The sequence below is a fragment of the Mus musculus genome, chromosome 7, assembly GCF_000001635.26.
Source record: "Mus musculus strain C57BL/6J chromosome 7, GRCm38.p6 C57BL/6J".
Taxonomy (NCBI): Eukaryota; Metazoa; Chordata; class Mammalia; order Rodentia; family Muridae; genus Mus; species Mus musculus.
The window spans coordinates 101,107,370-101,133,061 of record NC_000073.6 but is presented as its reverse complement, the minus strand read 5'-3'; the positions used below and the strand labels follow the sequence as shown (position 1 = coordinate 101,133,061).

The 25,692-nt window shown below is 41.5% G+C and overlaps 1 protein-coding gene across 5 annotated transcripts in view; it reads right to left on the bottom strand.

Moving 5' to 3' along the window:
• Fchsd2 (FCH and double SH3 domains 2) overlaps window positions 1-24,563 on the bottom strand; it is a 175,907-nt gene extending 151,344 nt beyond the window's left edge. For 2 of the 5 annotated variants that reach the window (NM_199012.2, NM_001146010.1), the window contains exons 1-2: window positions 24,023-24,287; window positions 22,226-22,323 (exon numbers count right to left, since the gene is read on the bottom strand). In NM_199012.2, the coding sequence (NP_950177.2) occupies window positions 22,226-22,323; window positions 24,023-24,043 (119 nt within the window). In that variant the 5' untranslated portion in view covers window positions 24,044-24,287. Of the gene's footprint in view, window positions 1-22,225; window positions 22,324-24,022 lie in introns of those variants that run through there. The other 3 variants (XM_006507518.3, XM_030242304.1, XM_006507517.3) reach the window with 3 other exon arrangements.
• Window positions 24,564-25,692: the final 1,129 nt, after the last annotated feature.

Genomic DNA, 25,692 nt, shown 5'->3' with positions numbered 1-25,692 from the left:
CTGAAGTAACAATTTTAAATTTCCTTTTCCAACTTTTTTTTTTGTCACAACGAGGTACAAAAGGCATATCTTTCAAGATGCCTTCCCCACTAACCTTAATCATTTCTAGCTTTTGCCCCCAAGGGAAACAAATGCACCTCTCTCTTCAACTGGCTGGTTTCCATAACAGTTGGGAGTAGGAAGGTCCAGAAAATGAAAAGGTATGGCATTAGATGATCAGCAGAGCAGTCAGAACACATACAATAGTTATGAAATTCTCCATTTGATGTGGGTACAGTTCATGGTATTACAAAACAAATATAATAGTAATGTGAGGGGTCACTGACTTCAGAGCAATATACAAGCAATAATGGAAAAGTTGTCAATTATTTCAAGAATTATCAAAATCTGACCTTGAGATACAAAGTAACAAGCCTCTAGAAAAATGGTACCAACTGATTTATTTACAGCAGGTTATCACAAACCTTTCATTAACTTAATTTACTTTTACTTTACAGTGTCTTATTTTATTTGGGGGAATGAATTCTCACAACATTGCTAAGACTAGCTTTAAACTCATAGGCTCAGACTTTCCCAAAGTAGATTGAACTATAGACATAACTGCCATATTGAACCTCAAAGTTTCAATTTGTAAGATAAACAAAACAAACAACAACCTACTCTGAAGCACAAAGTACAAAAAAAGTATGCCAGCATAAAGAATGAGCTATGAACCTTGCTTTGAAAGGATTCACCAACCAAAGGCCTACAAATGCTAGAGACAAGTAGGAACTACTTGTCTTAGATCTCCTTAATTTTCCTGACTATATTTTAGTTTCTTATCAATGAAATGTGAGGATAAAGCTGTGTTTTGGTTCATGTCTACAATCCCAGCACTGAGGAGGCTACAAAAGTATCTTAAGTTTAAAGCTTACCTATGCTACATAGAGATTTCCAGATCTGTCTAGGTTACATAAAGAGAGGGTTGGGGGAGTAGAGCAAATGTATACTACCATGAGAGAGAACACGGAATTATAAAAATTAAATTAGTTTATTTTTTTAAAGTACTTGGAACAAACAGCACATGGTAAATACTACAAATTTATTAAGTAATCTAGTTTCAACATTTTAACTAATGAAATACAGAAAATGCTAACAAAAATGTGTATTTTAGTACTATATATAGTATTAAATGACAGAAAAAGTCAGAATACTACCCTTCTCAGAAATCACCAAAAGTAATTGAAAATAAAAACAAAAAAACAAATCATAAATGTAAAGTCAGGCATGTGGTTTCATACTAACCCCAGCTCTCAGGCGTCTGAGACAGCACTCTGACAATTTTAAGGCCAACCCAGGCTACATGCTGAGATACTCTCTTTTAAAAAGACAGATGCTAACATGATCTCCAACAAAACCAGAAGATATACAACATAGAAGTAGAAAATGTGTTCAAATGAAAGACACCTGGGTAACAAAGGAAAAGTTAGGACATGAGCTTCAAGTCTCCGAGGAAGGTGGGACTGTGGGCTGGCAGAGGGGTTTCCTTCGTGTTCTGAAGAAGCAGAGACGGAACTGAATTAGGAATTACACACACGCTGGCAGCAAGTGACTGCTGGTGCAACAACTCGAATCTGCACTGCCAACAGCCTCGTGAGATGGCAGGCTGAGGAGAAGGGGGACAGCCTCATGAGATGACTGGCAGGCTGAGGAAAAGGGCTCTGGAGGTCCTGGAACTTACTACATAGTCCAGGCAGACCTTGAAATCACAATCTTCCTAACTCAGCCTCCCAAAAACTAGGATTACAGATATGCATGCAAGCCCACTGAAATAAAACTCACGAATTCAACCCTGCTCATAAAAAAATACTACTATACAGTTGGACAACAGTAACCACTGTGGGCTACCAATATCTGATATCCTAAGAAATGTTTTGGGAGGAAAATCACCATATTAAAAAAAAAAGAGGAAGGAAAATAAATAGAACATTCTAAATAAAAGGGGAGAGGGGCAGATCAGAAGACAAATAATACTTTCTGCTTTACATAGTGGTGCACCTGTTATCTCAACACTGACTACTAGCCTGCTCCTCCCAGTCTGCTGAGCCTGCTTTCTTATATAACCCAGGACCACCAGCTTAGAAGTGGCACTGCCAACAGTGAACCGGGCCCTCCCTCATAAATCATTAATCAGGAAAGTGCCCCACAGATTTTCTCACAGGTAATCTGATGGAGGTATTTTCTCAACTGAGAAACCAATCAGCACGCCAAACAAACCGTGTACATGAACCCAGTGGTAGAGCAATTGCCTAGTAAATCCAAGCCCCTGGGTCAACTCCCAGCACCAGAAAATTCATCAGTTAATTAATTAGTTAATGAAAACACATGCCTTTATTCCCAGCACTTGGGAGGCACAGGCAGACAGAGCTCTGAAAGTGCAAGGCCAACATGATCTACATAGCAAGTTCAAAGCTAGCCAGGGCTACAGTGAGTCATTCTCTGAAAAACAACGGGGTGGGGAGATGAATTTTACTGTATGTACACAAAGTCCTCAATAATGTCCCTGCTACTTGAAAAGCCCCAAACACTAACTTTTTCTTAATGTGTTGGGAGTGGGGAGATGGTTCAACTTGCCATACAAACATGAAACTGAACTCAGATTCTCAGTACTCATGTAAAAAACCAAGTCCTGGGGAGATGGAATCGGGGAATCACTGGGCCTTGCTAAACAGCTAGTCTAGCTGAATCAGAAAGCGCTAAGTTAAAAGAGAGACACTGTCTCAAAAGTAACAAGAAAAGCACTGCAGAGGACAGGACACACACACACACCACAACCACCAACATACACAAAGACTAAAAATACACAAGCTTTATCATTTCTGAAAACTTGACCAGCTTCATTTTTATGAGATCCAATCAGTTTTAATTTAGGTATCAACTCTTACAGAAATACTAACTGCAACCAGAATATTAGAATATTCAGTAGTGAATACTCAGAAACTAGAATACTCAATAGTGAAATTCAAAATAGAAAAATATTATAGTTTCATGTGTCAAACAGAATCAAGCCAAACATGGCTTTATGCCTATATTCCTGGCGCTTGGGAGGCTGAGTCTGGAGGACTGCTGCAAGTCTAGACTAAGCATCGTTTTCTATACTCCCAAAACACCTACTCATCTGACTACTACACTATATTGATTTCTGCCTCCCCATTCCCTTTCTCCCCTGGATGTCAGAGAATTTGCTATGTAGACCATGCTGACCTCAAACTCACAGAGATCTGCCTGCCTCTGCTTCCTGTATGCTGGGATTAAAAGCAGTGCACCACCAGGCCAGCACTTATCTCTCTTACACCGTTTTTATATCCACAAGCATTAAGCTTTATACTGACACAAAAAATTTCAATTCAATTAAAATTAATGTATATAAGGAATGTAAACTGTTCCTTTCAAGTGAAGAAAAGTATACTTCATTTTTTAAAATGATGTGTCAAAATACTAAAAAGGGATTCCCAACATCCTTCATATTGTTGACTCATTTTTACTGCTGTGCACATATAAGTATCTGTGCGTATGCCATGAAAGTGCGAGTGCCCAATAAAAAGAACATTACTACCCCTGCAGCTGGAGTGAGTGAGCTGCACAACATGGATACTGAGGAGTAATTAGGATCCACTGGAACATCGGCTGGCACTCAATCACTGAGTCATCTCTCCAACCCCCTTTTATGTCATTTTATATTTGTACAAATTTATTTTGGATATTCCTTAAATCTAAATCTAATTATAAAAAGCCACATGACTTGCTCTTCTCCTAACTGTTCCCCAAGCTAAGCAAATCCTTCTCCAGAAAACAGTTGTGATCGCCTTTTTGTTTGTTTGGGGTTATTTTTCTTGAGACAGGGTCTGTGTCTTCCTGGCTGTCCTGGAGCTCACTATGTAGACCAGAGTGGCCTTGAATTCACAGAACTCCTGCCTCTGCCGCCTGTAGGAGCAAAAGCATGGACCACAATGACTGGCTAGCCTTTTAATTTTTTAAAAGCACTCATGTAACCTTCCTTTTTACAGTGTCTAAAACAAGATGCCTGTAGTCCTAATAAATACTACTATTGCAAATTAAGTAAAAAATACAAAACCAAGAAACAGCAGCTCCCAAATCTGACAGTCATACTTTCCAACCATGCGTAGAATTCATCTTGAATGCAGGCTGAAATAAAGAAGCTAGTGACTATCCGTGTAATTCCAGCCCAGCTCACTTGGCTCAGTGTTTGGCTTTAGTGAGAAACACCATGTACACTTTACACCTGGTGCAATTAAATAGCACACAAGGTACTATCACTTTACTCTGCTTCTACTGAACAGAAGAAAACGATAGGGTGGAGAGGGCAAAAACAGTGCAGTCAGGCATAGTGGCACATGCCTATAATCCCAGTGCTACAGAGCTAGAGGCATAAGGATTAGGAGTGGAAGCCCAGTCTTGGCTTCAAAGGAAGTTCAAGGTCAGTCTCAACCCTGTCTCAAAAACAAATCATTAATTTCAAACGCATGAACTAGAATAATCAGAAGTGAAATTCAAATTAGAAAAGGATTGCAGTTTTATATGTTAAACAGAATAAAGTCAAACATGGCTTTATGCCTAAATTCCTAGCACTCCGGGAGGCTGAGGCTGGAGGACTGCTGAAAGTTCAAGGTCAGCCTGATATATATAGAAAGTGCTAGCCCAACTAGAGATACATAGTAAAAAGCAGTACATGTCTAAAGAAATACATTTATTTAAAGCAGCCTAGCAACACAGCCTGTCTATAAAAACAATAATAATCTCTTGTCCTAACAGCACTTCAAGTTTTTATTTAATAGTAATACATTCACATATCACCTGGTATTCAGAATTGTCTTAACTGTCCTCAGATTTCTTAAGTTTAGAATCTGTTTCACAAATTTTATGAGGGAAAATGCCTTTTTCTATATTAGAATTTCACTATATATATAGGCTAGAGAACTAATGCTTAAATGAGTCTTTCATCTATGGATTAGTATATATTTCTACATTAGCTCAAGTCTTCTTTTACAACTTCAAAGTTATTTTTTTATTCTTTCCACAAAGTTTTGGCACAGCACTAAAGATTTAATCTTGAGTGTCCTCATGAGTCAGCGTGTTTACTACAGCTCTTGTAAGCGGAACCATTTTCCTGCTACTTTCATAAATGGTGGTTTCTAGTGTATATAAGCAATGTTCATTTCATTATTGCTAGCAGCCTTGCTCAACTCTTATTAGTTCTCAGATTTTGTATCTATCCTCAGGTGAATCCAAAGCCTCACTGGTATGTGCTTATTCGTTTGCTTTGAGACAAGGCCTGCCTCTGTAGCCAGACTGCCTTGGAACACTAAAATTACAGTCACGCCCCTCCATGCTCAGAGCCTTACTGTTTCTAAATGGTGGGAGATTTAACATCGCTTTTCCTAATACTGTACTCTTAGTCCTTTTTTCCTGAATTCTGATTTTGAGGGATGAATTAGTCAGCACTCTTCAGGAGAATGGGAAAAAGAAGATACACAGGTAAGTGGCAGATAAAGAGATACCGGGATTTGAGAATGTGGACCATGCAACTGGGAGTGCTGACAAGTCTGAAATTTGTAGAGCAGGCTGGCAGACTAGAAACTCAGGTGGCAATTAGTGCTGCAGTCTTGACGGAGAATTACTTCTAGAAGTTTTCCGTTTTGCTCTTACTCAGGCCTTTCAAATGACTGAATAAGGCTTAATAACTTCATTGAGGGTAATCTCTTTTCCTTAAGTAAACTGACTGTCCATGGCAACCACATCCACAAAATTCCTTCATAGCAACACTGAGATATTGAATAACTGATTAAGTAACTGAGGCTTTTGATAGTCTTCAATACTAACCAGTACCCTTGACTTATAATAATTATTCTCTTCCCATTGCTCTTTTTGGTAATCTGAGTTTGGGGTTTTATATAGTCTCCCTACATATCACAGTTGGCCTGGAAAATTCAACCTTCCTGCCTTAGCCTCCTACATGCTGAAACTGAAGGCATGTGCTACCATACCAGTTCTTATAAATTTTTTAAAAACACATTTTCTGTTGTGTTGGGTTTTTCTTTTTTTCCTAATTTGTTGAGATGAACACTAAAGTCAACAAATTTTTAGCGTTTTTCTCTTTTCTGACAAATTCATTAAGCCAGATAATGGTGCACACTTGTAATCCCAGATCTCAAGAAGCAGAAATAGTAGAGAGATAATGAGTTTGAGGTCAGCATGGGTTACGGTGAATTCAAGGCTGCCTCGGCTATAAAGCAAGAAGAGATCAGACCAGGCATGGTGGTGCATGCATACCTTAGATCCCAGCCCTGGGAAGGCAGAGGCAGGTGGATCTCTATGAGTTCAAGGCAACGTGGTCTACAGAGTGAGTTCCAGGATAGCTAGAGCTGTTACACAGAGAAACTCTGTCTTGAAAAAAAATCAAAAACCAAAAGCCTAAAACAAACAAACAAATTTTAAAGAGCAAGAAACTGTCTTAAACAGTAAGAACTACACCAGGATGTGAACTCAGGGTCTCATACATATTAGGTACATGTTGTATAAGTGAGCTGCATCTAGCCCTACTCCCCTTGTTACATATAGCATTCGCTGTTGTTGCATATTTAGTAATTTTCAGAACTAGTTAACTTTAATGTTTTACAGGTGGTTTTGTGTCACTTTAGTTCCCAAACACAAGCAGGATGGTTAGAGGAAAGTCTCAATAGTTAACTGTGAAATTTTTCAAACACAAAATAACTTTGAGCTCACATCTATATAGCCACTACCTAAGTTCTGCTGTAACATTTCATAATATTTGCTTTAACATATATCTGTATCTCTCTTACCATTCATGCATACATTATATATTTGGTGCAAACTGTTTATAACAAATTAGTGCAAACTATACACACTAAAACACTTGCTCCTAAGTCTTTCCTAAAACACTGCAGTCCAATGATTTTTTTAGCCTATTATGATAAGCTACATACAACTAAGTATACCAATATTGTGTATAAATTATTATACTTGTGATTATCATAGCTATAGAACCTAAACATCAGTAGATATAGGATGGTGACAGTCCATCAGTGCCCCCACCCCCCATGGTACTTCTTAGTCAAGTCCCAGTCTTATCCTCCAAAGAAAACTATAGTACATTCTTCTTTTTGAGGCAAGATTTCACAAATATCAAAAGCTAGCCTCAAATCAACAATTCTGCCTCAGCCTGAGTATTAGGATTACAGATATGTACCAATACAAATGGCTCTAATTTATTTTTCATCAAAAAATTAGTTTGGGGCCAGCAAGATAAACTAGTAGGTAAGATCACTTGCAGCCATGCTTGACAACCAGAGTTGGCATTCCCTAGTTCCACATGGTTAAGAGGAAAAACTGACTCCCATGAGTTGTCATCTGACCTCTATATGTATACCATCATGTGTTTGCTCCTGAGCACACACACATACACAAATTAAATAAATAGATGCTTAAATAAATAAACATGGGGGCTTGGAAGATGGTTCAGCAGTTAAAGTGCTCACGTTCAGATCTCCAGAAAACCACATAAACAGAACAGAACACCTGGAAATCTAGACCCATAAGGCAGAGAGAAGGAATCCCTAGAGCATGCTGGCTGCATCAGCCTAGAGCAGGACAAGCCACGTCAGCCAGCTCTGATTTGACTGAGAAACTCTGCCTCAAAGAATAAGGCAGAGCAATCAAGGATGCTTCCCATCATGAACAATGGGCCTCCACAAGCATGCTCACACATGTGCATGTACATGCATCCTCAAACTCACATTAAATACACATGAAATCATATACATGCAAAACACATACACATGCATATCACCCACAAAGAATGGAAAAAATAAATACGGAAATATAATTTAAACTTTTAATGAATTAAGTAAATAATATCCATTAGCCCAGCATGGTGGCACACACTGAAATCCCCACAATTGAGAGGCAAGCTCACAATTGCCACAAATTCAAGGTCAGTTGGATCAAGAAAGGAAGGACAGATGGAAGAAAGGACAGGAGTTAGTTCACTAGAAAGGAAGAATAACTTCACTAATACTAATTAGATGACAAAAGTTGAATTTCAGCAATAAATGCTACAGACATGTAAGGCACATTATGTTTAATATATTTGCAGTAAAACATTTATCTATAGTACTAGGTCACTCAATTTTAATTTGGATTGTAGGTAACATTCACACAGTTCAAAATTCAAAACATAGCAAGAGTTTTGGCTGACTGCCCCCATCTAGCCACCAGAGAGGAAAAACAATTATCACTAAAATATAATCCAAAGAACACACATACTCCAATTGGTTCCTTGGGACCACAGACATAGTTGTATTTTTTCATAATACCAAATACAGCATTTCCTTTTGATTTCCTTATTTCAAAACTCACAAAACAAAATACATTTGGGTAATGAGATTCATACATGAACACCAAAAAAGAGATCGAATGAACATTAAAATAAAGCATGCCCAAACAATATACTGAAGAAAAACAAAATATCAGCTATTAGTGCATATAATAGTCCTACCCGACCTATGGCAGTCAGTCTGTAGCCGTAGAACAATACATTAGCTCCATTAGCTGAAACCACACAGCTGTTGATGCATCAAGTCATCCTGAAGATTGACAACTGCGGGCCTCTAATGGGTATTTCAAGGATTTACACAGGAGAAAACCAACTTGCTATCACAGGCCTCCTCAGGTAAAATACTCCCTCACAATTCATCCTTTAAGACTGAACTGCCGACCCTCTGTTAATGAAGGGGAAATGATTCAGACAGGGATCTGTCTACTTATTTGTCTTTCCTGACTTTCTGTCCAGCCACTTCACTAACCTCTCACCTAAGAAGTAAAAAGGAAGTGAGAAAAACAAACTTGCCTAAAGGGCTCTTAGATTGACACATCCGTAAACCATCAAAGGTCCAGAAGTGACAAAAATTTTAACCACTCCTATACTACTAAAAGGAAATTCCTAAGAGTCCACTGGCTTACTGGTCACTATGTACCCTCCTAGCTTAAGATACCAAACTCAAAAAGAGTTAAAGAAACAGATAGTTTATATGGAATCCATGATTCACAACCTGTTCAAGGTAACTAGAATTCCAGAAACGTCCCTGGTATTCTAACCCCAATACATTAGGACTTTCATAAGAATCAGTAACTGTACATTGCAAGTGGATCCCTGTCACCCATCCAGCCCAGCAGCAATCAGGGCAAATAGTTACGTAGTGAAACCACTGCCACTGCATTCATTTCTCGTTTTTTGGTGAGGACCCAATCTAAGAGGATCACATTCTCAGCCATTATTGCAACAGGTCAAGAATGGGCATGTGAAACAAATTTGTCCAACGAGATAACATGCAAATAACAGAATATTTGTTAAAACTGTTTTCCTGAGTGGCAGGAAAAATGGAAGACCTGGGATGGGAGGAGGACAGGGGAGACAACAAATGCAGCAACTGCATAGGAAGAAACTGTCTTTCCTTCTTCTACCATATATCATCTTATGAAATATGACCGAAGAGCCAGGTATGGTGGTGCACACCTTTAACCCAAGCACTCAAGAGGTAGAAGCAGGCAGATCTCTGAGTTAGACGCCAGCCTGGTCTACTAAGGTAGTTCCAGGATGGCCAGGGCTACACAGAGCAAACTGTCATGAAAAAAAAAAAAAAGAGAAAGGGAGGGAGGGAGGGAAGGAGGGAGGGAGAAAGGGAGGAAAAAATATGACAGGAAAGTTACCCAGCAATGATGAGAAGAATCATTACCTACACAGAGAAAGTACCCAGGAGCACTGATCCTAGTTAAAGAGGTCTTAATACCACTGGACCAGTTTATCTTTGGGTCCATTGCAATTCTCAATCCACAAACTAACTCTTTAGGGGACAGTCACAGACCATAATTTCTTAATTGATTTTCTCAATTGTTAACCCAAACTAAACTATATATGGACTTATAAAGTACATATATATACTTTATACACATACATACATACACACACACACACATTACATACACCACACAAGAGTTATTTAGCATCTACTATTTTAATAAAAATAGCCTATAAAGTTTTGTGATCACTGCAGCCAGGATACATGGGACTTGTTAAGTGACCTGTATCCAGTCCTATATTTAATAAGACTAAGCAGTAGGTCTGGTAGTACAATGGTAAGTATCTACACAGTGCTTGGTGCAGTCTATCACTTTACCCTACCAACACAGATCTTCATTCTCACTTGGCAGGCCAGAGAAGAGTGCCCCCAAAATTATCCAACACATCCTATGCTTAATCCTAGTGGTGAACAATTTTACTATCCTTTAGTTTAATTCCCTCTAGCTTGGAAGAAAATCCTCCACTCAAGTCTAAATTATTAAGCTACAATGACCCTATCTAAAAATCTAAAATCAAAAACAAAAACAAAACCCAAATCTTTAAATTTTAGATATAAAGATCTATTAAGTAATATCTTGTAAGTTAATAAGCCACTGAATAGCAATAGGAAGAGGCGGTATTAAAACCATGGCTCTTTCAATTCAAGTAAGCAGTAGTCAGTGTCACCTCCTGGTGACAGCCTATACAAAGGACATGAAAGACAGAAGCTCTTCACTCCTTGCCTTTACTCCACTGTGTGTATGCCACCCAATCTCTCTCTCTGGCAAATATATTCCTTTACTGGCATCAAAGCCAGCTGAGACTTCCAGCCTCATGGACTGAACAATTACTGGATTCTTGGACCTTCCATTGTAGACAGCCATTGTTAGAGTAGCTAGACACAGTCTGTAAGCTATTCTAATAAATCCCTTTTACACACACACACACACACACACACACTCATTCTGTAGGTTCTGTTCCTCTAGAGGACCCTTTGCATGGCATTTTATTTCCCATTAAGAAAAAATGTTGCTGGTTAAAATGATGTAAAATTTGATCATCTTGATCATTTGAAGTTTGTATTTATATTTATTAAGAGAGCTCTTTTAAACTTATATAGTCGTGTTTTTATGATATAATAAATTTTATCTTGTACATAATTGCTCACATTCTGAGCTGAACTCTTCTGAATCACTTTATTAAATATATTCTTTGACAGTTTCATATATGTGTGTGTCATTTTTTAATTGCATATATGCATGCGTTATGGAACAGGCATTGCATGTACATGAACACACACGCATGTGAAGACTAGAGGACAGCCTCAGATGTCATTCTTCTGTAGCTATCCACTTTATCTTTTGGGACAGGGTCTCTTACTGGCCTGGAGGCTTGCCAATTTGGCTGGGCTGGCTGGCCAGGAAGCCCCAGAGACTTACCTATGTCTGACTGCTCAGTGCTAAGATTACAAGCGCTTACCACCTCACCTAGCTTTTTGGATTCTGGAGACCAAACGCTCAGAGGTCCTCTTGCCTCAGTGTCCTGAGTACTGAGATTAAAGACATAAGCCACTATACCCAGATCTGAATCACGTTCTTATATATTAGTTAAAGATCCCAAGTTTTCCCACATCATATATTATGGGCCATCAAAAGCCCACTGGATCCAACATTTCTATTCCAAGCATTGAATGGAATGGTTTGAAATTCAAACCAACAGATACTTGTTCTGCCATTATATGCACTAACAATGACAACTACAGTATAGCCAACCATACCACAACATGGATATATCTTAAGAAGATGGAACAAAAAGTGTTTCTTATAGTTGATAAAATACAACTGTCTTTGTCTACTTAAGACTTTCTTTCCAAACTTCAATTTCAACTGCAAGAGGAGTGACCAAAACTGAATATCTGTTTGGTGTTTCACATCTCATTTCATTTACAGCAAAAAAGTAGACACTGATCTTTCCTTACATACAGAAAGCACAGGCTAAGAAAAGTGTTGTAACTTGTAGAGACAGAGCTAAGCTGCAACCTTTGTTCTACCTTCAAAGAGCTTATTCTTTGAGTTACTTCAGTCATTCACAAATTGTAACTAACATACACAAAAATAACCTTACTGTGATTTATAGGCCTATAGTAGTACACTTGGCTAGCATGTTCAATCTCCAGGGGAAAACAAAATAGCTCAGTGGATGAAAAAAATAACAAAGAAACTGGGTTAATAATGCACAACTGACAAGAGAAGTAATTCAGCAGAGAGGACACATGATGAGTTTCTTACATTAAAGCTTGAGAAACACAGATTAAAAAAAAAGACAATGCAGAGCCAGGTAGTAGAGGCACACCTTTAGACCAGCCTGGTCTACAGAGCAAGTTCCAGGACAACCAGGACTACACAAAGAAACCTTGTGTCTAAAAACAAACACACAAACAAACAAACAAACAAACAAAAAACAATGCAGGGCTAGAAATGTGGCTTGGTGATTAAGACCACTTGTTACTCTTTCAGAGGACCCATGTTCAAACCCAACACCCATATAAAGGCTAGCAACAATGTGTAATTCTAGTTCCAGAGGAGCTAAAGCCCTCCTCTGATCTTCACAGGCACCAAGCACAATGTGTTACACAGATATACATGTCAGCAAAATACTCATACATACAGTAATGATAAAATAAAACAAAAGATTTAAAAAGTAAAGTGTAAACAGTTGGGCAGTGGTGGAGCACACCTTTAATCCCAGAACTCAGGAGACAATAGGAGGATCTTTGTGAGTTTAAGGCCAGTCTGGTCTACAGACTAAGTTCCAGGACAGCTAGGGCTGCATAGAGAAACCCTGTGAGGGAAAAAAAAAAAAAAGGAAAAAATAACAATTATTTAAGAAACAAGTATGACTACAAATTTCTTTTCCATATATGATGACCTCCTAAGAACATTTATTTAAAAAAAAAAAAAGAGTTTTTATTTGGAGTCCCTGTATACTCTAATTTAACATAATATGGATTAAACTATTCTTAAAAAAAAAAAAGAAAGAAAGAAAAAGAAAACAAGAAAAAAAAGGACATAGTCTTTAGTATTTAGAAATTTGCTTGGTCTGAGGCCTTGGAGAACAGGGAGGAAAATAAGTAAATAACAATAAACTTTTAGGAAGTAAAAGAAGCAGTGGTACAAGTCTTTAATCCCAGCACTTGGTAGGCAGAGGCAGGCAGATCTCTGTGGCTCTAAGTTGGAGCTCAGCAAGGTCTACAAAGTCAGGGCTGTCACACAGAGAAACCCTGTCTCAAAGAACCAAAAACAAACAAACAAATAAAAAATAACTAAAGCAGGCTATAAAATGGTGGCATTTGTCTGTAATATCAGCATTCAAGAGATAAAAGTGGGAGATCACTTCAGGTCTGGCCTAACATACATTCATACCAAGTACCAAGCCAGCCCGGACTGTGTAGAAAGACGCTGTCTTAAAACAACAAAAAGTCAAGTACGCTTGTTCACTGTTGACAATAAATTTCAACAGGAAATGCATCAGTATGAAATCTCCCCAAAGAATGGAATGTCCTTGATTAACAACGAGTGAGTTCTCGTTCCTTCTCTTAATTCACTCCCAACACTCCAGTTTCCAAATCCACCCTCTGAAAGAAATGAGCAGAAGAGGGAGGACAGCAGAAGAAGACGGTCTCATAACTGGCCTCCTCCCCTCAAATTCCAGAAGATAAGAAGGGAGTATGGTGGGACCTGCCGCATGTAGCATAAAATCCTCCCGTTTACATCTCTTTCTATCTTAGGTTTGCCCTTTAGCTTCTTTCAGAATCATGAAAGCTTCATCTGTATAAATGGGGCACGGTGTGCCAGCTATTAGCACTATCAAGGCAGAGGGCTGGAGGTGCAGATCAAGGTCGCCTTCAGCCACACAGGGAGTCCCTGGGCCAATCCAGCTTGGGAGAGTTGGTCTTGCCTTTCAAACATTAGGTGGAACTCAAATCATTAGGCTCAACAAGAAGCACCCTTACCCACTGAGCTACTTCAAAGGCTCAATAAGGTCCTTTCAAAAACCAAAAACAAAAGTATTCTTACTATTCATTCACTTCTTTATATTAAAAAGAAAAAACCAGACATGATAACACATACCCAGAATCCCAGCAATTGGGAGGAAAATGGGAAAGATTACCATGAGTTCAAGACCAGCCTGGCATATATAGTCATAGTATAAGATCCTATCTAAAAAGCAATTTAAATTTTTTTCCAGTTGGGAATTTTATAATATCTGAATAAACTAAAATGTTCCAAAATCCAAAAATTGTTAAGCAGACAAGTTCTTAAGCACTCAAGCTGCACTGAAGGGAAAGAGGGAGGAAAGGAACCAGAAACCTAAATTGGTGTTTTAGCAAGAAATACTGCACTCTACTATTAGAGAGTAAACTACTTTGAGATTCATCTTTCAATGTACCAAAAGTCACCTGCTACTAATGCAAAGCTACTTCTGTATTAGCTTAGGTAGTCACACTGTAAAATAAGGTTATCATGACAGCTTTGAGTCAGGATTAAAAGAAAACCAAATTAAATTAAAGTGTCCACACTACTTATCTCCAAATAAATTCATAGATATGCAACACCTGAAGATACATAACAATAGAGACACCTAATAATGAAACAAAACAATTTTTTAATATGTCATGTTAGATGTATTGTACTGTCAGTGCAGGGAATAGAACCTGGGTCTTCTATGAGACTAGCCTGTGCTCTTAACCACTAAGCCACTTTTTCTAGTTAGATCTAGTTTAAAGGGCCCTGTATAGCATAATTCTACCCAAGACAAATTTTTGTTTTGTTTCATTTTGGTTATTGGTCTTACTATGCAGCTTTAGCTAGACAGCCTGGATCTCCTTAGTAGATCACAGACCAGGCTGGCATCAAACTCACAGAGACCTGCCTGCCTCAGACTCTTGAGTGCTGGGTTTTAAAGGCACCATGCCCAGCTCACAAGACAGACCTTGACTTCTATCATTTCGAAACCCATTAACAGCTACTTGTTTATGCTAAATAAACTTAGAAGCCAATCTACCAATCTACTTTCACCTGTATGTGGAAGACAAAGGAAAACTTGCAGGAGTCAGTTCTTTCTACCACATGGGTCCTACGGATCAAACGCAGGCAGTTAAGCTTAGCAGCAAGTGACTCTACCTGCTAAGCCAACCTGACAACCCTATAGCAAAGTGGGATTTTCTTTTTTCTTTTTTTTTTGGAGACAGGGTTTCTCTGTGTAGCCCTGGCTGTCCTGGAACTCACTCTGTAGACCAGGCTGGCCTCGAACTCAGAAATCTGCCTGCCTCTTCTTTTTTTTTTCTTAAGATTTACTTATTTTGTGTGTATGAGTGTTTTTACATGCTTGTGTCTATGTTTACCACAGGTGCACAGTGCCCATGGAGGTCAGAAGAGTTCACTGGATTCCCTGAGCCTGTGACCCAGATTGTTATAAGCCATTGTGTGGGTGCTGGAAACCAAAGCCAGGTCCTCTGGAGAGTGACAAGTATTCTTAACAGCTGAGCCAACTCTCCAGCCCTTGATTTATTTTTCTAAGATAAACAACTTGTCTCATTTATCTGAGTGTCTTCTAGGGTTTTCTGAGTTTATGAACAACATAAAAACAATCACATCTTCGCTCTTCTTGTGGAAATAAAACATTGCTATAAAATGCATATTATGTTTTATTTTTAAAGATTCATTTGTATTTATATACGAGTGTTTTGCTTGAATATATGGACATTGCAGGCAGTGCCCACAATGGCCAGAGAGAGTGTCAGATCCACTGGAACTACAGCCACCGAAGGTTATAATCACCATGCTGGTGCTGAGAATGGAACACAGGTCCTCTGCAAGAACAGCAAGTGTTATTAGCCACTAAGTCATATCTCCAGCTCCTGGTTTTGCTTTTTTAAAACGTTTTAACAATGTAGCCCAGGCAGCATCCAAATGAATTTGTTTGTTTGGGGTTTTAAAGCTTTTGGGTGTTTTGTTTTGAACTACACACTAAGTAGCCTAGGATGACTTCAAACTTTTGCAATCCTGTCTCAATCTCCCAAGTGCTTAGGTTTCAGAAATGTGCTACCATGCACAGCTCTTAAAAATGTTTATTTTGTTTCAAGATTTTTTTTTTGTTTGTTTGTTTTGGTTTTATTTGAAATAGTGCCTCACTATGCAGTCCTAGCTGACCTGGGACTACCCTGTAGACAAGCTGGCCTCAAATTCAGAGAGATCCTCCATCTCTGCCTCCCAAGTACTAGGATTAGAGACATGGTACATTACACCATGTCTGGCTTAACGTGTATAAAATGTACTCTTGTTTGTTTTTGAGACAGAGTCCCTCTACATAACCTTGGCTATCCTATAACTCACTATGTTATAGGCTGGCCTCATGCTCATGGAGATCTGCCTCCTTCCTGCCTCTAAGTGCATGGATTAAAGGAATGCACCACCATGCCCAGCTTAAAATGTATTCTTAAGAACATTCATGGACAGAGCTATCACACTAGATCGGGTATAATGTTTCCACAGAGGGAATAGAGAGCTTTTCCTATTTCATGAAACTATAGAAAAGTTTTATTTGTTCTGTGTAAGTAGAAGGAAGTTCATAATACATTATGTAGCAATATTTGATGACACATGGCATAATCACCTATTTTCACAAAATGTGTCAAACCAAAGGCATCTTTGACCCAGGACAGACACCAGACAGGCCTAAAAGCATGTCTTAGCAGGTAATAGTATATGCTACTTACAATTATATGGGAGTGTAAAAGACTGCACTGATTTCTTTAAAATATACCTCTAATGTCCAGTACACTACACTGCAAGATATTTTTTACTTATTTGGTTGGTGTTTGAGTTTTAGTTTTTTGAGACAGGGTCTCATTCAGTAGTCTGATCTGATCTGACACTTGCTATGAACCTACGGTGGCCTCAAACTCATGGCAATTTTCCTGCATCAGCCTTCCAAGTGCTGGGACTATAGGCATAAACCACCATGTCCAGATACATCTTAAATATAATAGAGATATAATTTATGTCAAATAGCATAGTGGGGCTGTACAAAATGAGGATCAGCATTCAAATCTCCAGCACACATGTAAAAGCAGGATATGTCCTAGAAAAGGACAGACAAGAGGAACCCTGTGAGTTGTTGACCAGCCTGTCTAGCCCTGTATCAAGCAGTAAGATGGAGAGGGCATAGGGAGATGATTTCATAGATAAAGTGCTTGCCAGGCATAAGGACTAACATTCAGGTTCCCCAGTACCCACATAAAAAAGCCAAGCAGACATGGCAGTTTGTCTGTAATTCCAGAGACAGAGGATCCCTGTGGCAAGCTGATTAGTTAGCTAACCTAACTGGTGATCTTGAAGTTCAGCAAGAGAACCTACCCTTCAGTAAATAAAATGGGAATGACACCTGACAGCAACCGCCGGCCTTCAAAACACATATCCACACACACATACCCCCACACCCCCACACAGACACACACATACATACATACATACACCACAAAATAAGATTGAAAAATTACCAACAGCAACCTCTCACCTTCACAGGCACACATATGCATGTGTACACATACATGCACATTGTGATGGTTTGAATAAGAATGGCCCCATATAGGTTCACATATCTAAATGCTTGTTCATCAGGGAATGGCACTACTTGGGAGAGATTAGTAGGTCTAGCCCTGTTAGAGTAAGTGTGTGACTGGGGGTGAACTTCGATGTGTCAAAAGACCAAACCAGGCTCAGTCTCTCTCTCTCTTCCTACTGCCTGTGGATTAACACATAGGACAGGGAGAGTCACTTCTCCAGAACCATGTCTGCCTGCATCCCATTATATTCCCCACCATGATGACAATGGACTAAACCTCTGAAACTATGCAAGCCCTAGTTAAATGCTTTCCTTAATAAGAGTTCCCATGATTGTGGTGTCTCTTCACAGCAATAGAACACTGACACACAGATATGTATATATATACATATAAGCAGGTCACAGTTGCATGTGTCTGTAATCCCAGTACTCATAAGCAGAAGTGGAAGAATAACTGGTCAACATAACATGTTCCAGGATAGCTAGAACTATATTGTCTTAAAATGAATGAATAAATAACATAAATTATGTACATACAAATAAAGACTTAGCCTCTAACGTAAAAGCATTCACCTGCATGAAATAACCAGTAACATGCAAAATCAAAATTCTTTGTGATCTCAGAGAATAATTAACTTGCAGCTGTAATGGTAACTAGAACTGGCAGGTTATTAAAAAAAAAAAAAGAAAAGAAAAGAAAAAAGAGGAGAGATAGCTGTGGTGGCTGTTACACACCTGTAACCTCAGTCCTCAGGAAGCAGAGACAGGTGGACTAGACAGGTCGACTGGTCACAAATTCAAGGTCGAACTGGTCTATAGAGTAAGTTCAAGGCCAGCCCAGGTTCCATAGCAAAAACCTGAATGAAGATGCCAAAAAGGAAGAGGAGGAGGAAAAGGAAAACCACAACTGTAGAGTAATAGATAATCAGATTCCCAAGGGGCCAAAAGAGAAAGGACACACTAAGTGATAATAATTAAGCTAGGAAAAGAGGTCTGTGGCCATTATTCTATTATCTAAAGGCCACAGAAAGAGGAACTGATAACAACATGGAAGACAGACTACTAAAGAGTGAATGAAGAAAGGAAATCATGAAGAGACTGCTGTGATAAGTAGGAATGTTGCTATAATAATCCAATGCAGAATAGATGGATCAGGAAGAATTCAAACAGTAGCAACAGTAGAAGCATCAATCAATATCAACCTAGCTTAATATATGTTGCATCTATATGTATTGTCATCTGATCTGCATAACCTTTATGAATGAAAGCCACTAATGCCCCAACTTATAAATGAGAAAACCGAAGTTTAAAAAGATTAAGTCAGTTTTCAAAAGTCTGCATGGCTAATAGGTAAAAAAAGTTTGGACAGAAATACAGGACTGAATGACTCTAATGTCCAGACTCATGACCATACATTCTTCTACTATAGTTCAAACAATAGGAGAAAGGACTGTAATCAAGAAATCCTTAGAACACACCATCAATGAGACTTCATGACCACATGCCCCAAGCAAGATCTCTACTTACCCACTAACTTTTCCTTCCTGAAATCCTTCTGAAAATTATTATTTCTTTCATCTAGAAATGCCTTCTAAAACATCTAGGTAGGCTTAACAGATGTCCAAAGCTGAATTTTTAACCATATCAAGTTTTAGTATCTTGCAGAGGGATTTTTTTTTTAATCCAAAGCCTTGCTTGTGGCAGCTGTTAATGGATCCCAGTGATATAGCACATGCTTAGTATATACAAAGCCATGGGGTTCAATGCCTCACTTAAAGTATCACTTAAAACAAATACCTCTACCCTCACCATAGGTCGAAAACAAAACAGAAAGACTAGAAAGAGAAACAAGACGCTGGAAAGATGGCTCTGTGGTTAAGTACACTTCCTGTTCTTCTAGAAGACCCAACCTCAGTTCTCAGCACATGTATCAGGAGTCTTACAACTGCCTGCAACTCTGGCTCCACAGAATTCCACGCCCCCTTCTGGCCTGCATGTGTACCTATACATGCAGACACACACACACACACACACAAAGATATACACACATACACATAAAATCTAAAAAAGTATTTTAAAAGAGAAATTCAGAATTGAAATAGAACACTTTCTAGTCAGAAAAGCAATCTTTGTATATTCAAAATTAATGAAAACTTTTTTTTTTTTTTTTTTTTTTTGGTTTTTCGAGACAGGCTTTCTCTGTGTAGCCCTGGCTGTCCTGGAACTCACTTTGTAGACCAGGCTGGCCTCGAACTCAGAAATCCGCCTGCCTCTGCCTCCCGAGTGCTGGGATTAAAAGCGTGTGCCAGCACGCCAGCATATGCCTTAGAAATCCTACAAAGACAGTTGCATAGAAGAAATGCTCAAGACAAAAAGGTCTAAAGTAAGCATTTGGGGGGGGGGATAAACTCTTTAAAATGCTTAGTTATCTAAAACATACATAATTTTATCCTAACATTGCATGATAATGTTTTTCATAAAACATTATGCTGGAACACTCTGGGGAAAATTGCCAACTAATGGTTTACAGACTTAATTCCAATTTGATAACTATTATATAAGTAAGAATTGGTTGGACCTGCTCTATTTGAATATGCAAATCATCTTTTATCCTTTACAAAAATATTTGTTGAACTGTCAGTTTGTACTACAGGATTGTTAAATAAGCGGCAGGCCAAGTGTGGTGGTGCATGCCTTGAGTCCCAGCACCTGGAGGCAGAGGGAGGAGAATCTCTGTGAGTTCCAGGCTAGCCAGGACTACAACAGAAAGATCCTGTCCCAAGAAGGAATGAAGGGAGGGAGGGAGGGAGGGAGGGAGGGAGGGAGGGAGGGAGGGAGGGAGGGAGGGAGGGAGGGAACGAACTTCCTTTAAGAAAATAATCCCAGGGAACAAAACACCCATGGAAGGAGTTACAAAGACAAAGTTTGGAGCTGAGATGAAAGGATGGACCATGTAGAGACTGCCATATCCAGGGATCCACCCCATAATCAGCATCCAAACGCTGACACCATTGCATATACTAGCAAGATTTTATCGAAAGGACCCAGATGTAGCTGTCTCTTGTGAGACTATGCCGGGGCCTAGCAAACACAGAAGTGGATGCTCACAGTCAGCTAATGGATGGATCACAGGGCTCCCAATGGAGGAGCTAGAGAAAGTACCCAAGGAGCTAAAGGGATCTGCAACCCTATAGATGGAACAACATTATGAACTAACCAGTACCCCGGAGCTCTTGACTCTAGCTGCATATGTATCAAAAGATGGCCTAGTCGGCCATCACTGGAAAGAGAGGCACATTGGACACGCAAACCTTATATGCCCCAGTACAGGGGAACGCCAGGGCCAAAAAGGGGGAGTGGGTGGGTAGGGGAGTGGGGGTGGGTGGGTATGGGGGACTTTTGGTATAGCATTGGAAATGTAAATGAGCTAAATACCTAATAAAAAATGGAAAAAAAAAAAAAAAGAAAATAATCCCAGCCTGGCGTGGTGGTACACATCTTTAATCCCAGCATTTGGGAGGCAGAGGCAGGCGGATTTCTGAGTTCAAAGCCAGCCTGGTCTACAAAGTGAGTTCCAGGGCAGCCAGGGCTACAGAGAAACCCTGTCTCAAAAAAACAAAAAAAAAAAGAAAATAATCCCAACTGAGTAGTGACAGCTCACATCTTTAGTCTCAGTGAGCTTGTGAGGCAGAGGCAGCTAGATCTGAGTTGAAAGCCAGCCTGGTCTGCAGATTATGTTCCAAGACAATCAAGGTTACACAGAGAAACCCTGCCTCAAAAAAACAAAATATAAAAAGAAAGAAAGCAATTCCTACTTTCTACTCATGTTTTACAGTACCTTTGGATTTTTGATTTTTTTGTTTGTTTGTTTGTTTTGTTTTTTGGAAACAGGGTTTCCTTGTATAGCCCAGGCTGTCCCAGAACTTAAGCTCCTATCTCAGCCTCCAGAGCACTGGGATTACTGGGATTCCAGATACATGCCACCATGTCCATCTTACTACCCTGTTATAACATTCATTCTCACAATGTTAGTGCAAGACCTTAGCTATTAAATTCAGAGTTTCCCGTTATGAATATAGGTAGCTTTAGTTAAAACATGACATATCATTCTCACTGAATTGCACATTCAAACACAAAGTAATACTTGCCAAATAGTGCTAGTATAGCTTCATCTGGGGTGACTGGCTCATCCCAGATATTAACCACTAACCACAAGTGTCAGCTTTAAAATGTTAGAATTGTTAAAGCCAATAAATAACTTGCAACTCAGTGAAAAGATGTAAGAATTTCCAGTTGAGTGATTACAAACTAACTGATAGACTCTTTTTTGAGACAGGGTTTCTCTGTGTATCCCTGGCTGTCCTGGAACTCACTTTGTAGACCAGGCTGGCCTGGAACTCAGAAATCTGCCTGCCTCTGCCTCCCGAGTGCTGGAATTAAAGGCATAAGCCACCATGCCCAGCTCTAACAGATAAGACTCTTAAGGCCCTCATTTTTCTACAGTGTGTGTACGTCGAATTTAAACTGTGTTAGTTCCTGTTCTAACTTCCAGCTGAGTCGAAATTCTACAGCCTGAAAGCAGGAAATCCAAAAGGAAATTCCATCATCAGATCCTAGGGCTTGGCCACTCAAGGGTTCTGGGCAGCAGATACAGAAGTTCTCCAGCTCCTACTATAATCTTACCTCATGTCTTCAAGTAAGTCACATTCTGCCTGATGTTTGGCTTGAAGTTTTGTCATCTGCTCACCTTGAATGTTTCTCAGCTCTTGTGTAACTTTCACCTAAAACACAGTATGTATTTATGAAGGCTTTTACTACAATTTGAAGGAAAAAAATTACTTAAAGAAGACACTATTTGTTAGAATGTATACTTCTAGTTTTCCTATCCCCAAAGACCAAAAAGTTCGTATTTCCCATCCAATTTTATTACTTAACTAAGTTTAATGAAAAAAACTAGCCAGGGAATGTAAGACAGGGGCTGAATAAAAATTCACAAATACAAAAAAAAAATTTGCAGTTTAAAGGGGTGCAAACTGTCATTCTGCTTTCTCTTGCTTCCCAAAGATTCAGACATTAACCACAGGAGCAGGGAGCACAGATGAGTGTACCTAATACCTAGCGACCAAAATGTACACAATCATGAAATAATATTCACGAATAAACTACATAAAATATTCCGTAATGGCTGCAAGAAAGCACACAGTCTCAGAATGATGCCCTCCACTCTGACAGCACATCAAATCATAATCTCTTTCTCACAAAGGAGAATGCAAAAGTGACCTTCCAGCATATGCAGGGCTTTTAAACTAACCCAGCAAGCCAGGCCGGGTGGCAGCCCACTTCAAACAGAGAGAACCGCCAAAGCCAGCTGGCTGGAGCCATCCTCGCCAGGCCGGACCCTGGGATTTCAATTGGTGTGTGATCGTGGTGGAATCCCGACCACCAGAGCAAAGCTACATGGAGAGGTGGGGTACACGTGCAGGGGGAAAGGGGGAGGATCAGTAACTGGGCAAAAAAATCAGATTAAGAAGAGAAAAGAAAGGGAAGCATAGATGATGAGTTACTCATAAGGCAAATGTTTGCCCACAAGGGAAGGATGTAACTGTCTCTACCCACTGCTCAGAGTAGATACCTAGTATCCATCTGAAAGATTTAAAAAGGCAAGGACACAGCCTTGGCAGTGCGGAAAGGTGTAGAAGGGAGCAGCCGAGTTGCTGGCAGCCCCAGAGCACCGTCACTGCCACCCAGGCCATCCAAACCCCAACCGTAGTGCTCAAACCATGCAACGCCAGGTTCTGGATTTCGTACTGGAAGCTCTGCTGTTTTCCTGGCCCCCTAGCCCGAGGCGGGGCAAAAGGGATGGGGGGTGGGGGTTAAGCAGGACCCGTCAATCCTTAATTTGCTTTCCCTTGGGGTGGGAGGGCGGAGACCGTTCCAACTTCTTTTCCGCAGCCCCGTGGGGGGAAAAAAAGGCCAAATCTTGAGGCGAGACTTGAAACAAATCCCCCCGCGAATTTGCCAATGGGTGGAGTGTCGACAAGCGACTGGAGGGCTCGAACCTGGCGCAGACTAAACAATCCGTCACGCACAAGGCTCTGCAAATCTGCAGGGGCTCCCCCGCCTCTCCCCCATACAGCTCTGAGAATGCACTTTGCTCTGGGCAGCACTGCCATGCAGACAGACACACACATGCATGCCCGAAAGAAAAAAAAAAAAAAAAAAAACTCCAGCGAGTGTCTCGGGGGGAGGGAGGTGTCCTCCCTAGTACTGAGGAGCACTGGCCGCCCCTCCGTCAGAAAGACACCCCGTACACGCGACCCCCTGCTTGGGGCGGGCGGCAACTCTGACAAGCCAAGAAGCTAGAGTGGTCACGGTCCCTTGCGGGAAGGGGGAGGGGGCGCAGCGGTCGCCCCAGCCGCGTTCTTTGTACGCACCGCCACCCCCCAAATCTCCAAAGCCCCCCGCCAGCTGCGCCCTTACCTTCCTCGGCGGCGGCTGCATGATGCTGAAGGGACATCAATCCTCCGCCCACCCCTGACGGCGGCGTTTAAAGGACTGTGAGGGTGAGGAGGGTTGGAGAAAATGGGGCGGCCCAGCAAGCCAGGGCGCGCGCTTGTGTGTGTGTGAAAGGAGAGCCTGGGAAGGAGAAGGAAGAGGAATCGGCCCGGAGGCTGCGAGGCAGGCGAGCGGCAGGAGCAGCCGGGTCGCAGCGAGTGTGGAGAGAAGGAGGAGCGCCGGGAAGGCCTGGGGCCCGGGCGGCCCGGGGGGTGTGTGAGGGAAGGAGGCGGAGACGGCCAGGGGGCGGGGGCCGCCGGGGGGGGGGGGCTCGCGGCTCGCCGGGCGGCTGAGGAGGAGCGGCCGCGTCGTCCGCGCTCGCCGCCTGCCGCGGCCCGGCTGCAGCTGGCTGACGCGGCGGCCCCCCACCCACTCGGGCAGCCCGGCCCTCGCGGTGCCCAACGCCCCCGCCCGGCCCGGGAAGGAGGAAGGCGGCGCCACGCTCCCCTGTTAGAGCTCCGCCAACCACTCAGGCCGCGGGAATTTCCGGCCCCTGGCGCGCGCCACAGCGCCCCGCTCCGGCTGCAGAGGGGATGCGCTCCCGGCCACACCGCCTGCTTCAGAGTGGAGGGGGGGAGGTTAGCCAGGCCGCGCCACGGGGCTCCGGATCTCGGTGTGAGAAAGGGGGAAACTTCACGGATTGTTCGGCCGAGGGGAACGGTGGGGACGGGAACGGGACTCGAGAACTACCCCAGTTCTCTCCGACGATGGAACGTTCCGGACGCTTCCCGTCCTCCCTCCCCCCACACCGAGCAGGCAGCTGGGGGCTTCCCGCGCGCCTTCCCGCCAGCCCGCTGGGGCGCGCGACTCCTCCGGGAGCGCGCACGTGGGAGGGAGAGGACTCTGCTCCGACGCACGCGCACAGGCCGCCCCCGCCTCCCGCCTGCATCTGCGGCTGCACAGTTTGTGTGGGAATTTGGCAGGAGTCGAGGGGGGCTAGGCTCATAGTGGGATTGTTTGCAATAAGGAAGGAGGTACCTAAGAGGATTCGGGATTTTGCTTTCTCTCAGTCCCTCAGCGTACCCTCCCTCCTAGTCAGCTAAACGTGCACTGAGAAATTTAGCATGAACAAGTCCTTTTACAACTAGCCGCAGGTGCCAGACCTATGCCATTGGAGGACAGGTGAAATAACCTAAAATTGCCAGGCAAAGGAATGGATGCCCTATTCCAGAGTACTTAGCCAGACCTCGTGGAGTCAACTGAGGAAAAGAATGAAAATCTCTTGAATCGGTCACTCCCATATCACAGATAGGAAGGCTGGTGTCCGCAGAGAATTGGAGCCATTCTCAAGGTCACATGGCATGCCTAGAATCCCAAGGGCTGAGTGTGAGGAGGGGTATCTTGCTTGGTGTTAGGGCGCATGCCTAGCAGCCAGAGAGGCCCTGAGTTCATCACTAGCATGGCAGAGGAAAGGATTAGGTGAGATTAAGAACCATAGGGAGACAGCAAGGGCCATGGAGGAAGCCTCTGAAGGAAGCCCTTGTCTGGAAGGGAGGACTTCTAGGTCAACTCACTTTGCCTGTCCTGAACTACTTGAATAAACTCAACCTCATCTGGCAATGACAATGCTCTTTCTCCTCAGGGTCCTATCAGGC